Source organism: Colobus angolensis, unplaced genomic scaffold (assembly GCF_000951035.1).
Source record: "Colobus angolensis palliatus isolate OR3802 unplaced genomic scaffold, Cang.pa_1.0 Scaffold225, whole genome shotgun sequence".
Lineage (NCBI taxonomy): Eukaryota > Metazoa > Chordata > Mammalia > Primates > Cercopithecidae > Colobus > Colobus angolensis.
In genome coordinates, this window is record NW_012115433.1 from 1,699,246 (window position 1) to 1,714,026 (window position 14,781).

General features: G+C 34.7%; 1 protein-coding gene across 2 annotated transcripts in view; it reads left to right on the forward strand.

Annotated features, from left to right (window-relative positions):
• The window catches only part of CDH7 (cadherin 7, type 2), a 138,762-nt gene that overhangs the window by 7,024 nt on the left and 116,957 nt on the right, over positions 1-14,781 (forward strand). For both annotated transcript variants that reach the window (XM_011944072.1, XM_011944071.1), the window contains exon 2: positions 5,659-6,064. In XM_011944072.1, the coding sequence (XP_011799462.1) occupies positions 5,855-6,064 (210 nt within the window). In that variant the 5' untranslated portion in view covers positions 5,659-5,854. The remainder of the gene's footprint in view (positions 1-5,658; positions 6,065-14,781) is intronic.

Genomic DNA, 14,781 nt, shown 5'->3' on the forward strand with positions numbered 1-14,781 from the left:
GATATGCTAAGGCATAACAGTATTTTTTTTTTTTTTTTTTGCATGGAAGGCCCTTTAGTCATTGTTTATAAGTATGAAAACACCATTTGATTAAGAGCACAATAGTCACTTGATCTGTTAAAAGTGGTTTCCTAGAGATGTCAAGTAGAGTAGAAATTACAAGAAAACTTTATAGTAATGAATTTGTTTTGGTAAAATAACATTAGCTGTTAAAGTTAAATGAATAATAAACAGTCTACTTGGAACTAATACACTGCCACTTAGTTTAACAAAAATAATTGGAACAAAATGGTAGCATGATCAAGCGATTTAATATCAAATGATGTTGGTTTAGTAAATTCTGCCCTAAGGGATTTTTACCTCTTCTTTTTTCTTTTTGCTTTAGTTTGTTCAAAATATATTTTTCAGTGTTTCATTTTATATTCTGATGACTAAGGTCTGTTATACTCATCACAGTACTACTTGTGGTGATTTTCATGTATTTCAGTTTGTAAAACATGGGAAAATATTATGAATTATTTTTTAAAATACAAGTTTGAGCCTTAAAATATTAGAGTAAACAAAATCATTTTAAATCTTCATCAGATTTTTTTTTTCCGTTTCAGATTAATCATTTATCAAGTAGCCCACTACTCTCTCAGACATCTGTGATTTACTTCTGTGCCATTCTCTCCTCAGATATAACCTGTTCTTGTTTTTCTCTTCAGAAATGTTCCATCTTGTTCCATATTATTACTGTCCAAAAGTTTATACAGATCTGTGGACATTTCTTCAACTGTATACCCATATATATTTTATATTCTTTCCTCACTTTTAAAAAGGCCTAGTGATAGTGAAGAGGTCAGCTCTCCAAACCACATGCATGGATGCAGAGTACTCATTTTTTTCTGATGTGATTCTTGTTTTTAACTCCTGTATATGAGACTCAGATGGGAAAGGAGGTAGAAGAAAGAGAGAAGATAAACCACAGAGACTTCTAAAGAGGGATGCAGTGTTTTTGCTTTAGGGCACAGATTTGTAAGGCAATATTTAATCCATTGTGAAAAGTCAACAATTTGTTACTCTGTCCTCAAGTTCATTTAAATATAATAAAAGTGATTGTGGTGGCTTTCTACATGTTGATATTTGTGAGAATATAAAAAGCCTTATAAAGAGGTTATATAATATATGACAAAATTCTCAAGTTTAAGTTTGGGTTACTTCTGGTTGACAGCCACAAAGAACTATAGGTTTTTTTAAAATAATGCTTCAGAGCTCTTATTTCTCTCATGATACCCAGCTCGGGACAGGATGAAATCAGTTGAACTGCTATACTCGCCTTTCTCTTGAAAATGAGATTTGATTGAAAAGGAAGGCAAACATTCGTGAAAGACTGATAAGGAAAGGTGACACCTGACCTGAGGTCATGTGACTCTTCCACTGCTATAGAGGGCATATGTTCCTGGCAGAGTTGGTTACTGCCAAAAATACTGGGGAACACATTATGAAACATTCTCACTTCAGATCACAATGGTTCACACACTGTTTTCTGATTTTCGAAGTGCACTCCACAAAGGGTATGACAGGTACATTTATCTCAAAAAAGAAAATTTCATCCTCTAATAATATACACAATGCCAGTTAAATATCGTTGTGCACTCCAGTAGAATTTGGATCAGGGTAAAGACAATTTAGCTCAAGAGGTTGGCAAATACTTCAAATACTGCAGAGAAATATAATGGAATTTTCTTGAAAGTGATTGTGACTTATAAACATGGTTGACTTACCAAGGAATTTGTATCTTGACTTGTTATATGGTTAACTTTTCATATTAAAAAATGAGGTTGATCGTAATGAAAATGAGCATTGCATAGTTTCCGAATGTCAGTTATGTGCCTACTTCAGTCTTAGATGCTACAGATACAACGATAGGGTGGGTCTCCTTCTTGATCAAGGTTTATGTTGATACTAGCTGCTTTTAAAAACCCTTGATTAAAATGAGTTACACAATTATCAAGTATCCTCCCTTCACAGACATTATTTCAATGACTTTAATGTCACCCATGCCATGTTCTGTAAATCCCTTCTTTTATATGTTCTAGCTAGTTTGATAAATCCCCAGTCTTGTTGAATGGAAGAGAAATAATCTTCAAGAGGAAGAAGAGTACATTAAACACCTCTTCTTAAAGTGAATGTTGCATTTTATAAGCAAGTCAAATGTTTCTTTTACATTCTACCCATTATCTTTTTTTTTTTTTTTTTTTTTGAGACGGAATCTCTCTCTGTCACCCAGGCTGGAGTGCAGTGGCTCCCTGCAACCTCCACCTCGTGGGTTTAAGCGATTCTTGGGCCTCAGCCCCCGAGTAGCTGGGATTACAGGTGTGTGGAACCATGCCCGGCTAATATATATATATAAACACACACACACACACACACACACATATATATGTATATTTTTTTTACAGGGTTTCACCATGTTAGCCAGGATGGTGTCAATCTCCTGACCTCATGATTTTCCCACCTCGGCCTCCCAAACTGCTGGGATTATAGGCATGAGCCACAGCGCCCAGCCCCCATTATCTTTTATTATTAACAATATGTATTTTATCACAGCTTTAAAAGAGCTAACAAAATCAATTTTATATAATTGTCAAAAAGTAGAAAAGCAGGACCTGAAAAAATAATAGACTTTATAAGATAATTGAGTTCAGCTCCTTCATTTTGCAAATGTGGAAAATAAAATCCCAGAGCGATCCAAGGTCATACAGCAAGTGGTGGAGCTTATAGGACAGTGAATCCTGTGATCTTATCCCTAGTCCAGACTGTGTGCTTTGTTCCTCATCAGTAAACACCTAGTGAACTAAAATAAATTTCTCCAGTTCTGATATTTGTGTTTGATTTCTAAAAAATTACAGAAGGCGTGCCTTTAAGAAATAAAGAGTTATACATATATATAGTACTTTGGCGCCTTTGTATTCATCTTGATTTTTTGATTTATGACCATATGGTTCTCTGGAACCAACTACAACTATCAAAATGCTTTCCCTTGGTGTAAGAGTTGTCTAAAACATTTGAACATGGATAACATTCCAGTGAAAACTAACATCAACCCTTAAACTAATTTTAACATAGCTAGTTTCAAACTAAAAATATGATAATAATCCCAAGAGCTTTCAAAAAACACATTTTTGATTGCCAGGCACTATTTTTGGCATCTCATGATTTGCTCATTTAATCTTATGAAGTAGATGCCATTGTTACCATCTTTGTTTTATAGATGAGAGACTTAAGGCTTTATTTCTGGAACTTCTTAGAATTTAACTTGTTCAAGATTAGGTAGTTAAGACATAATTGGCCCAGAATTTGAATCTTGATCCGATGCAGACACCAACAGTCTTTACTGGTAACTAACTCCTCAAGTATTGAATTCCAGAAGCTCATTTGCTCTTTAGGTTTTTAGAAGTTGAATGTGTTGTCACTCTCTGAAACAATGTTACCACATCCACTCAAAACATAAAGTAGCCTAAATGATATAATTTTTGCTCTATTGCATCTAAAAAATATATTATCTGGAGCCAAAGTGTTTATGTCATTGTCTTTAAGAGATAATTCATTCTCTTGAGAAGAGTGGTGAAACTGGAACTGTTCTATGGCCACAGGCTTCACATGCTTGTCTCAGCCACCTGAGCAGAACTCTAAACCATCCCTCCCCATCCCCGGGAGACTGGTTTGCCACTAGTTGAAGGAAGAAGCTACATGACTTTGCCCCTTCCCATTCTGTCAGCCATTCCCACTGAAGACCACCCTTCACGAGTCTCATCTCATTACTGGAGTAATCTCTACACTAGTATACCATGTCCAGATCAAAGTTTCAGCACCTCCCTGCCTTTTTAAACTATAGGAAGCATGCCTTTCAGGTGGGTTAGTCAGACCTATCTACAATAAACTTTCAACTTAATTAAAGTACTTATATTGGAACACCAAGGAATGATCCCAAGTTACTTGCTCTTTATAAGTCAAAGTCTAGAACAACTGGCCCTCTAGGGTGGTTTCTAAGTGGAATACATTTATTTTTGATCGTTGGGTAGGGTATCTGGATTTGGTGAGATTGTGTTCTCTGCACAGGCTGCAGTTAATGTGCTCTAATAAGAGTTACCATTCTGGTGGCTCTCAGGTGCAATAATTTGATGAACGCTGGATTTTTCTTAAATGCCCTCTGGAATATCAAAACTTTGTAGATATATATTTTTAAATGTATGCATTCATTTTAACAGTTCATTGCACAAAGTCATTGGAAACTGTTCTAGTTGTGTGAACTATTTAAAAATTTGATAAATTTGTATATATGTATATATTTCACATTTCTTTTACTATATATAGCATTTTCTTAAGAAATTTGACTATCAAAAGTATTTTTTTATTGCATAACAGACACTCCTCTTACACAAGGGACAGTTAGAAAGACTGAAAAGCTTATGAGGATAGTGCATTTTCTGCCTTAATGGGGAGACATCTTTTGGCTTTTGGCTTTATATTCTCAATGCTATATTTGTCTCCCTAAAAAAAAAAAAAAAAAAAACCACAGAAATAGGCAAATGATACTTTTTTGCCTTAATTATTCTATTATTGATTTATTTATAGGAAGTAAAATGAATTCGTAAACCAAAGTGCAACATAGTGAGTTAAGTGAGCACTTTGTCATAAATTCTCATTTCTCTGTGTTTTAGGGGTGTGTTCGAAAGTTTGTTTTGTAGCTGATTTTATATCTCTTGCGTAATCAGAATTCTGTAACTGAAATAAATAGACATTAGAATAAAAGGGCTTTTCTATGCTTCTGCTAAAGCACCTCCTGAGTGCATGCCAACAATGAATGGGCCTCACAAATACAGCTGAGTTTTCTTACTCTTCTGTTGGTCAACGTAATTCAGTTCTATCAATGTTTATGTAGGGAGGCCCTACTATGCACAACTCATGCTTCAAGATGCTCAATAAATAATTGTAAAATAGCAAATAACCGCAGTGCAATAGCATAAGCTCACATGCTACACAGCATACATGACAATAAGTTCAAAGGATGGAAAATGGAAACTACTGAGCTTTTCAGCTGATCACAATCAAATCAGAACACATCAAAACAGCTGGTGTTCTGTGACTCAGAATCAATCAACCAGTTTTGCATCACCTCATACTTCTTTATTTCTCTTTCCAGTTTCACAGAAGAGATTTAAAACAGCATATGTCCTTCCCATTTGGTTAAATTTCTGCTTCGAGTTGCTTCGCTTTCACATTCTAATACCAACGAATGAAAATCACTGTAATATAAAATAAAAAAAATAAAGGCTAACATTAAAATGATTTTTAAAATGATGCTGCTACATTTGTGTAAAATAAACCATATGCTCAAATAAAATGGCCTAGAAGAAAAGTGAAACTTTAAAGTAGTGTTATGAAATGAAGATAATTCTGAATCAGCTGTATTTATGTAATTCACAAATATAGCAATGTTTATTATAATTTTCTAAGTATATAATTAATATTTTAATTATACAAAAATGATATTTGTATAATCTTAGGAAATTTGTATAGTCTTAAGAAAATCAATAGTAGGCTAGTAAATGAATGCTAAATATTATTATGTGTTTTGGTTCCTGACACCAGCTCTTCTCTTTGTTCTGATAGGTACTTATTACACCATTCTTTGGCGAAGGCTATTCGGCAGTGGTGACCTCTTCCAATCCAACACTCTACAAATTATTATCTCTGGACTCCCAGCTGACACCCTGCCGGAGGCAAGAGCTACTAAGCCAACTGGAACTGTGCCTTTTCTCTTGTCAAGGTTTTTTTCTTACACAGGAAAAAGAAAGAAAAAAAAAAGATGAAGTTGGGCAAAGTGGAGTTCTGCCATTTTCTGCAGCTGATAGCTCTTTTCCTGTGTTTTTCTGGGATGAGTCAAGCAGAACTCTCAAGGTCCAGATCAAAGCCCTATTTCCAATCAGGGAGGTCCCGGACCAAGCGCAGCTGGGTGTGGAATCAGTTCTTTGTGCTGGAGGAATACATGGGTTCAGACCCCCTCTATGTAGGAAAGGTAGGGTATGTGAGCTTTCGAAGTTATAAATGATTGTTGTCCATGTCTGTGGTTGGATGAAAAACTGCTATATATATACACACACACACACACACACACACACACACACACATATATATATATTTTGCTATGGGGATGATAAATACAAGATATCATTTCTATGAAAGAGTTAATGAAGGTTTTTGGCGATAGCCACTGCAAAGTTGTAATCAGGGTATAATACTCATTACAGTGAAGCCATATCTTAGAGAATGATGCTTCATTCCTAAAAACAGATGAGGATTCTACAGAGCCCTAGTTTACCATGGTCGTAACACACTGATAAAACTGTCATTGCCAAAGTAGAGCAAGACTATTCATAAAAAATGAAGAGTGGTAGGTTCTTATAGCCAGTTGGTTTCAACTGCTGCTTTTGGGCTGTTGTGAAAATGATGTCCATGCTAATATTCATATTTAGATATCCTTCCCTCATACTTGCAGTGGAAAAACTGCAAAGTGAAACTATTGAGCCTAGTGTTTCTAAATTAAGAACAATTCAAACCCACTTTTCTCAGCAATCTTGTTTTGATGGTGTGTGTGTGTGTGTGTGTGTATGTGTGTATGTGTGTTTGCGTGTTTTAGGTTGCTTTAAACATTTTCCTTTGGATTAAAAATTATGGTGGACAGATGTCAGTTAGAAACGATATCAGACAAGTGATGGGCAGTTCATGGTGCATTTATTTATTGCATGACCAGGTATTAGCTGGATAGACATTGTTTCTTACAGCTTCCTTCTGTCTGAATATTTGAGAAGGAGATTTTCATTGGAGAACTTCCTGAACCAAAAGGTGCTTCTAGAAAGCATGACCTTTTCTCTGCCATTTGGCCTATCATGTTCCCAGTTCCTGGTCTGCTTCTGGTTCAGTTATTTTAATATTTGTAAAGGCCTACTGAGTTTCTCAATTTGGTACTGAGAACTGATGAAGGTTTTCTAAATAGGGTATATTAGCAAGAAATCTGTGCCTCTGTATTTTTATGCTTCATTCTGTCAGTTTTATATTTGTCTTCCTGGCAAAATGAAGCATAGCTACCTAATGAGTTTATCTACAAATCAATTTTTCAACTTTAAAAGATAGAGGAATAATCTTGGTGATTTACTCCATGGGTCATTTTTTTCATTTGAGCACACCTTAAGTAAGGGCAAAAATTATTTTTGTTAATGAGCATCTACATCAATCAAGGTAATCTGTATTATATTTATTATTTCATTTTAATGTCTCTATATTTTATAAATACTGACTTTTACTGCCTTGTAAACAAAAGGATATTAATAAGTTAAAGGTTTCCAGGGATGTGAATTAGAATTTTTTTTTTTGGTCCAGTTATAGCATTTTCCTATCTAAGCTTATGTAAATACAGAGGTGTTTTGTGTACAAATATATATTTTTATAGCCATTCTACCATCATATTTACTATATCTTTATATGCTACATTTCTGTCTCACTCTCTTTTTACTTGTTTTCTTATGAAGAAATTGAGAGGAGTAACCATAATGATCAGGATTTGATTAGGAAACTAGCTCTTAATTTCATTCATTTTTAATGGACATTTAACAAAGTCATCCAACTTTCTTTTTTTTTTTTTTTTTTTGAGATGGAGTCTCGCTCTGTCGCCCAGGCTGGAGTGCAGTGGCCGGATCTCAGCTCACTGCAAGCTCCGCCTCCCAGGTTTACGCCATTCTCCTGCCTCAGCCTCCTGAGTAGCTGGGACTACAGGCGCCCGCCACCTCGCCCGGCTAGTTTTTTGATTTTTTTAGTAGAGACGGGGTTTCACCGTGTTAGCCAGGATGGTCTCGATCTCCTGACCTTGTGATCCGCCCGTCTCGGCCTCCCAAAGTGAATGGACAGATCTGTAATATTCAAGTAACATATAAAAGGAAGTAATAGTTATTAAGCAAAATCATATTTTGTGACAATGTAAAATGTTCTAAAAGCAGCAAAAATGTTTCCAAAGTAAATGCCATTTAATTTGATGTTAAATGGAGTTGCTTGGGTGAAGTTGACATTTAAAAAATCAATATAGTTTTAAAATTTAAGTGCCCTTCTTTTGAATTTCACAACCTTCACATAATAATTCAGAATACTTATTCCATAAAACTCCTATAAGTCCATTTAAAATTATGAAGAGATATGTCCCTATGTTACTTAAATTCCATATACATACAAAATTACTGGGCAAAGGTGTTATTTTTCTAAGAGAAATTGTGTAGTTAACAAGAAACATTATGTACTTCCCTTTCAAGTAATCAAAGAAGGTCACTTATATTTATATGACAGAAATTAGTTCATGTTTATCTTTTTCATGCTGTATATTGGGAGTTCAGTGTTGTCTTTCATAGTAAATTGTCCAGGATGGAAATGGATTTAAGTTTTTTTAAAGTTGACTAAAATACAGAAAAATGACTATAACATCATTTGAGATGGAGGAAGAATTTATAGGCAAGAGAGACAAATACAAGGCCTTACAGGAACAATTTTCATATATCCTTGGAAAAAAGTGGCAGAGAACTTGAGTACTATAGATTTTGTATTTGAGATGATGAAATTATTCTTTTTATTAGTAATTTGGTGGTCTGAATAAGCAGAGATATAACAACTTTGACTTAAGTACATTTTTTATTATTTGGGTAAATAGACACATTTTCTTTTCTTTTTTTTTTTCTTTTTTTTTTTGTTAGTTTGGGGAGGTGATGTCTGTGCCCAGAAATGTTTATAGGACTAAAAGTTATAGAAGAAGATGTGAAGAAATGGCTGGGCAGATAATCATAGAAAGGAAAGAAAGAACCTGATTGATCAGTGCTTTTCACAGATGTATATTCAACCTAGGCTAGTTAGATGGTCACACTCTTAGTCATCCTAACACAATCTAGCTATTTGGGTAATATGGGTGGTGAAATATGGGTGGAAAATATGGGTGATGACTTTGATACATTTTATACTTTAACTTGATCACATAACGGATAACTACAGTATGTGTCAAATTGACATCATTTTTATTTTCTTGCTCTACCACTTTCTACTAGTTGTATAACTTGGAGGCAAGTTGCCTAATATCATTAAGTTTAAGTTTTCTAATCTCTAAAATAGAAAAATGGTATCCACAATTCAATTCTGTTACTGAATAAATCGATTAAAATATTATGACATATATTCAATTACTCTAGACATTATACTTTATATTTCACTACATATTAATTATAAATTAACTTAGTTTTGGATCATCTATTTTGTTACATGTCAAATGTTATCTGTGTGATTCCTCAGATGAAAGCCAGTATTATTTTATGTTCTAATAGTGTTGATATTTATTCCAGTTAATTATAGGAATGTCTGTTCTGGGGGTGCTTAACAATGCAGCTTTAAGAAATTATTTATATACGATTAAACTGTGGTAGAGATATAATTAGTGGGTAAAAAATTCAATCCTTAATAGAAGAACTTCAAATGTTAGAGAAATTATGCCTGTGAGTTATTTTAGACTTTCAAATTTCGAGTCCATGTTAGTGGCAAGTGAGCAGCAAGATCAATTAAATGACTCTTCAGTCAATAAAATTTGGTCATTAAGACATTGAAGACAATGAGGCTGTAATATGGCTTTCAAGCGTATTATTTTAGGTAGTTTACTGAGTTGGTTTTTACATATGATAACCAAAGACCAAAGTAGAACAGTCTGTTGAGTGGAACCAGGAGTGCTTCTAGAACCATGCTCAGGAACCACCAGGGCACAGACTTCTGGGCTATGCTAGACTCTGATGGTGCAACCTTTGTTATTAGCTTCCCATCATTTTCTTGTGAAATAAGTTGATAAACTGCTGACCCTAAATGTATAGACTTAGGGAAGGAGTCCTTGGGTGTTACTCTGAGTTCTGTTTTAAAAAATAATAGTGCCCCTTTCCTTGCATGTATGTTTTAATTACCATCATGCCTGTTTTCTTGTTTTTATATGGGAAGAAGAAAGGGGGGAGGATCCTGTCTTTTCTCCTTTACATTTATATCACCCCTCCCGTGGTTATTTACAGTACATAGGAGGTCACAGTTTCCACCCATTTCATTGGATCATACTGCATTTTTTTCAGCCCAGTCTTTTACTCACCTTGGCATTACTCACTTGATGTCCCCTTGTCCCCTAATTATCTGATGAAAAAAAAAATTTGTCTACAAAACCACTCAGCCTCTGTTCCAGGTATTAAGTGTTTTTCATCTTTCCTAACTATAATGGGCTGCCAGCTGATCGCTGTGCCCCAGGCTGTTACTTTCACTGAAATGTGTGCTTCGTGCCTCTTCCACAATTGCTTCCCTAGCTGTTAACATCACTCTTGCCTTTTTTTTTTTTTTTTTTTTTTTTTTTACTACTCCCCTTTTTTCCCAGCTTGTTCAGGGAACGTTTATACCTATTACCCCAGTACAAATCAAATACATAGAAATGCAGTTTGCAGGATTGGCTTTGCTTTAAACTTAAGCTAAGTTGGAAGTGTTGGTGAGCATTTTCAATGCATTTAATTATACCTCAGCTGTATCTCTCACCAAGAAATTACCTCCTGATATCTAAAGATACATTCAGTGTTCCAAAAAGAAAGTTTCATAATGAAAATAGGTTGTGTTTATTTTAAAAATCTTGGGTTACAAATTAGATTCCTTAACTGGAAAATTTTATATTAGATACAGAAAAGGTCAATAATGAATGCCAAGTATGAGCGACAGGAAAGAACATAGTCATCATAGTAACATTTACAGGTTATAGATTTTGTTGAGAAAAGACAAACAGGAAAAGTGTCCTCTGAAAATGTAGCTTGCCTAACACCAGGTCAACTCTTAGAAGAAAACAAAGACAGTTTATTTTTTCTAGTAATGAGTAGAAACCCCATTTTCATAGTAACTTTACAACCAGAGTTCATTTGTAAAGGCACTTGTTCTTTGTCAGTTTGCTGATAGACGTGTGAAATTCCTGGTGATTTGGAAAGAAATTTGGACACGGATCAGATGCAAATAGTTCAGATTTTTAGAAATACTTCTTGGCAGTTATATTTAGCTCTTATAATGCTCTAATAAACGAATAAATTGTCATTTTGTTTTATTCTTACCATTCTGTAAATAACATGTTAGGTTGTGCCACTAAAATGCGGAAACCCACCATTTATTCAGCTTAATATGGCTAATTATCTTAAAAAGTCATCTTAGTTCAGAAATGAAGGTTATAATTACCAAAGGCTTTAACTATACAGCTAAAAGTTGGACAGAGTGGAGGACTTTCAGTTATTTGCCTGATTATAGCCGAATTAGATACTCTAGATTGGACTCCACATTTCCTGATTGTCTATGTATTTTGATCAAAATCGTTTAAAAATTCTGTCTTTTTAACCATGTTTGTATTTATGTGCAATCTACTTGCCTCCCATTTTGTGATAAAAACAGCAAACATTTTCAAATACAGTCTATATTAGTTGTGTTTTCTTGTTCTTGTTGTTTTGAGATGGAGTCTTGAGCTCTCACCCAAACTGGCATGCAGTGACGCAATCTCAGCTCACTGCAGCTTCTGCCTCCTGGTTCAAGCAATTCTCCTGCCTCAGCCTCCTGAGTATCTGGGACTACAGGCACGTACCACCACACTTGGATGGTTTTTGTAGTTTTAGTAGAGACGAGAACTTCATCGTGTTGGCCAGGCTGGTTTCAAACTCGTGACCTCACGTAATCTGCCTGCCTTGGCCTCCCAAAATGTATATTAGCTGTGTTTTAACATTGTATTTATTTTGAGGTTTTAGGTGCAAAGGACAAGATATAAACTGAAACGATGGTTGAGTTTTTTCTCTACAAAGTGCACTGTAATTGTTTGAACAGGCTTTATGTGCATTGCTCATAGATACAGTCACGGGATCTGCAGCCCTCCGTGACTCACCAGGATACATGACAGAATTGGATAAGCAGTAGGACAGTCACTGAGACTTTACTGGGTTGAGCATATGTAGGCAAGGACTGTGTTGAGAGAAATTGGGTCCTCATTGTTTTGTATGATTTATATTGATTATATGCCTTAGGTTGATTACCTGAGAGAAACGCTAGTTTGTACAAACATGGTTAACTTTGTATCCAAGAAAATCTCTTGTATGCTGCTAAAGCTACCCTCTGTGTTTTCTTTCTTCTTGTTTTTCTCCTTTTTATTTTCAAATATTTATCACATACTTATACTGTGATTGATAATGTGCTAGATAGAAGCATTAAAAAATAAACTCTTTCATAAAATTCACAGTCTGGTTGATAAGCCAAGCAGGTAACCCTATGGCAGTGGATAGCAGTAAATTCCAAAGCTAACCAACAGCTGTGGAGATGGTTATCACAGAGGAAGAACTCACAGATCCAAGAACAAATGCTTGCATGAGGACACCTGGTGCACCTCTGTGATGTTGTATCTTTTTCATACAATCTTCAAATCAAAGTAAAAGCAAATTATCTTCTTAGAAAATAGGGCAGAGTTTTCTAAAACTATATTGACAGAAGCTTTATATGGTAGAAAGACCAGTAAGCAGAAACTCCAGGTTAAAGTAGCAATTTTCTCGTTATTTTAAACACAGCCCTGAAACAATAAGTTTTGATTTTCTCATCTGTAAGATGTGATCAAATTGGTAAAGTTTTAAACTTTTTTATTTTGAACTAATTTCAAACTTATAAATAACGTTGCAAAGTGCTATTCTCTTATCCAGCTTTTCCAAATGGTAATATCTTACCTGACTACAGCAATTATATAAGCTAGGAAATTAACATTGGTACAATACTATTTACTAATTAACAGCACATATTCAAAATTTGCCAGTTGTTCTAATAAAGTATTAAATACTTGTTTCTGGCAGGAACCAATTCAATATCACACCTTTCATCTGTCCTGTTTCCTTACATTTTCCAGTCCAGGATAGTTCCTTAGTCTTTCGTTGTCATTCTGACCCATAATTGGGTAGAACATCTTATAATATGACCCTGTCTCATGTTTCTTCTTAATGCATATGTTTCAGGGAATATATTTTTGGCAAGTATAAGACAGAAGTGATGCTTTTCCCTTCTCACTGTATCACGTCAGAAGATAGAGGATGCTGACATGACTCATTCATAATGATGTTGAGTTTGATCACTTGGTTAAGGTGGCGTCTGCCAGGTTCCTCCACGGAATGAACATTATCTGGAAGTTCTAAAATCTTGAAAGAGACAGAAAGTAACCTAAGCTCTCATTACAGATGGGAATAAATACTACTGCTGGTTTGAGGGAGGTACAAGGGTTGATTCCGTACAATCTGTTGTCCATGTTTAGAATGAGGAGTGTGAGCCAGATTTAAATCTGTAAGACAGTTAGGTAATGTTCATAATTTTATGCAGCAATTGACTGTTTCTCAAAAACGCATCAATTTAAGATGTCAAAGGGCAATTGATTTTGCTTATTTTTTTCTGAACCATGCAATAATATTCTTTATAGTCCAGAATTGTGGGAAAGTTTTTACTAATATAGAGTTAAAAATAAGAGCTTTCTCCGCACATTGCCTATAAAATGGAAGGAATCGTTTTGCATTGTAAGGTTGGGCCCCAAATACTTAGCCATCGTAATTACAAAGGAAACATTGTTTTGGAATAATAAACACTTAGAATCCTATAAGTTAAAGAACTAACACAAGACATTACAATCTGATATATTATATTTTAATATATTCACAGGGTTGAAATCTAAACAACTCATAGAATTATATTCAATGTTGAAAAAAATTAGTAATGACAGTTTCTTCTAATTATTCTTGTTTAAAACTTATATTCCTGTTGCCTAGTCAGTACTTATTAAATCTTTAGAAAGCCTTGTGAATTAGAAAGTTGTCTTTCTTATGTTAGAGTTCAAGTAATGTATATGTTTGGTAATAAAATAAGTAGAATAATGGAACAGCATTAGAATTATAATTGAGAAGAGCTAGAAGGCATATCAGATGTCTCCAATGAATAATTATCATTTTAAAAAATCTTAAAATTTTAGTAGAGTTAGAACTCAAATTAATACTACTCTGTCATAATACCAACCAATCATATTTTGAAGATAGATATATAATTTCAGTGTTGTATTTGTCTGTTCTGGTTTCCATAACAAAATATCAGATTAGATAACGATAGAAATTTCTTGCTCATAGTTCTGGCTGAGAATTCCACAATCAAAGTGCCAGAAAAGTCAGTTTCTGGTGGTGCTTTTTTTTTGGCTTGAGGACAGCACAGCCTTCCTTCTCCATGTCCTCATATGGCAGAAGAGAAAGATTTCTTACTATTTTAATGAGGCTATCAGTGTTATGGGATTCAGGTCACAACCACATAATCTCATTTAACCTTAGTAAACTTGCAGAAGACATACCTACAAATCAGTCACATTGGGAGTTAGGGTTTCAGCTTATGAATTTTGAAGAGTGGAGGGTCATGACTCAGTTCATAGCAAGTACCTAAATTCATTATAATTCATAGGAAATGAATGAATAACAAGTAATTGTTGACAATAATAATGTAATCTATAGTTTAGTTTTAACAAGTAGAAGTTTACATAGCAGTTTCAAAAATGTATTAGAGCCGGACACAGTGGCTCATGCCTGTAATCCCAGCATTTTGGGAGGCCAAGATGTGTGGATCTCTTGAGGTCAGGAGTTTGAGGCCAGCCTGGCCAACATGGTGAAA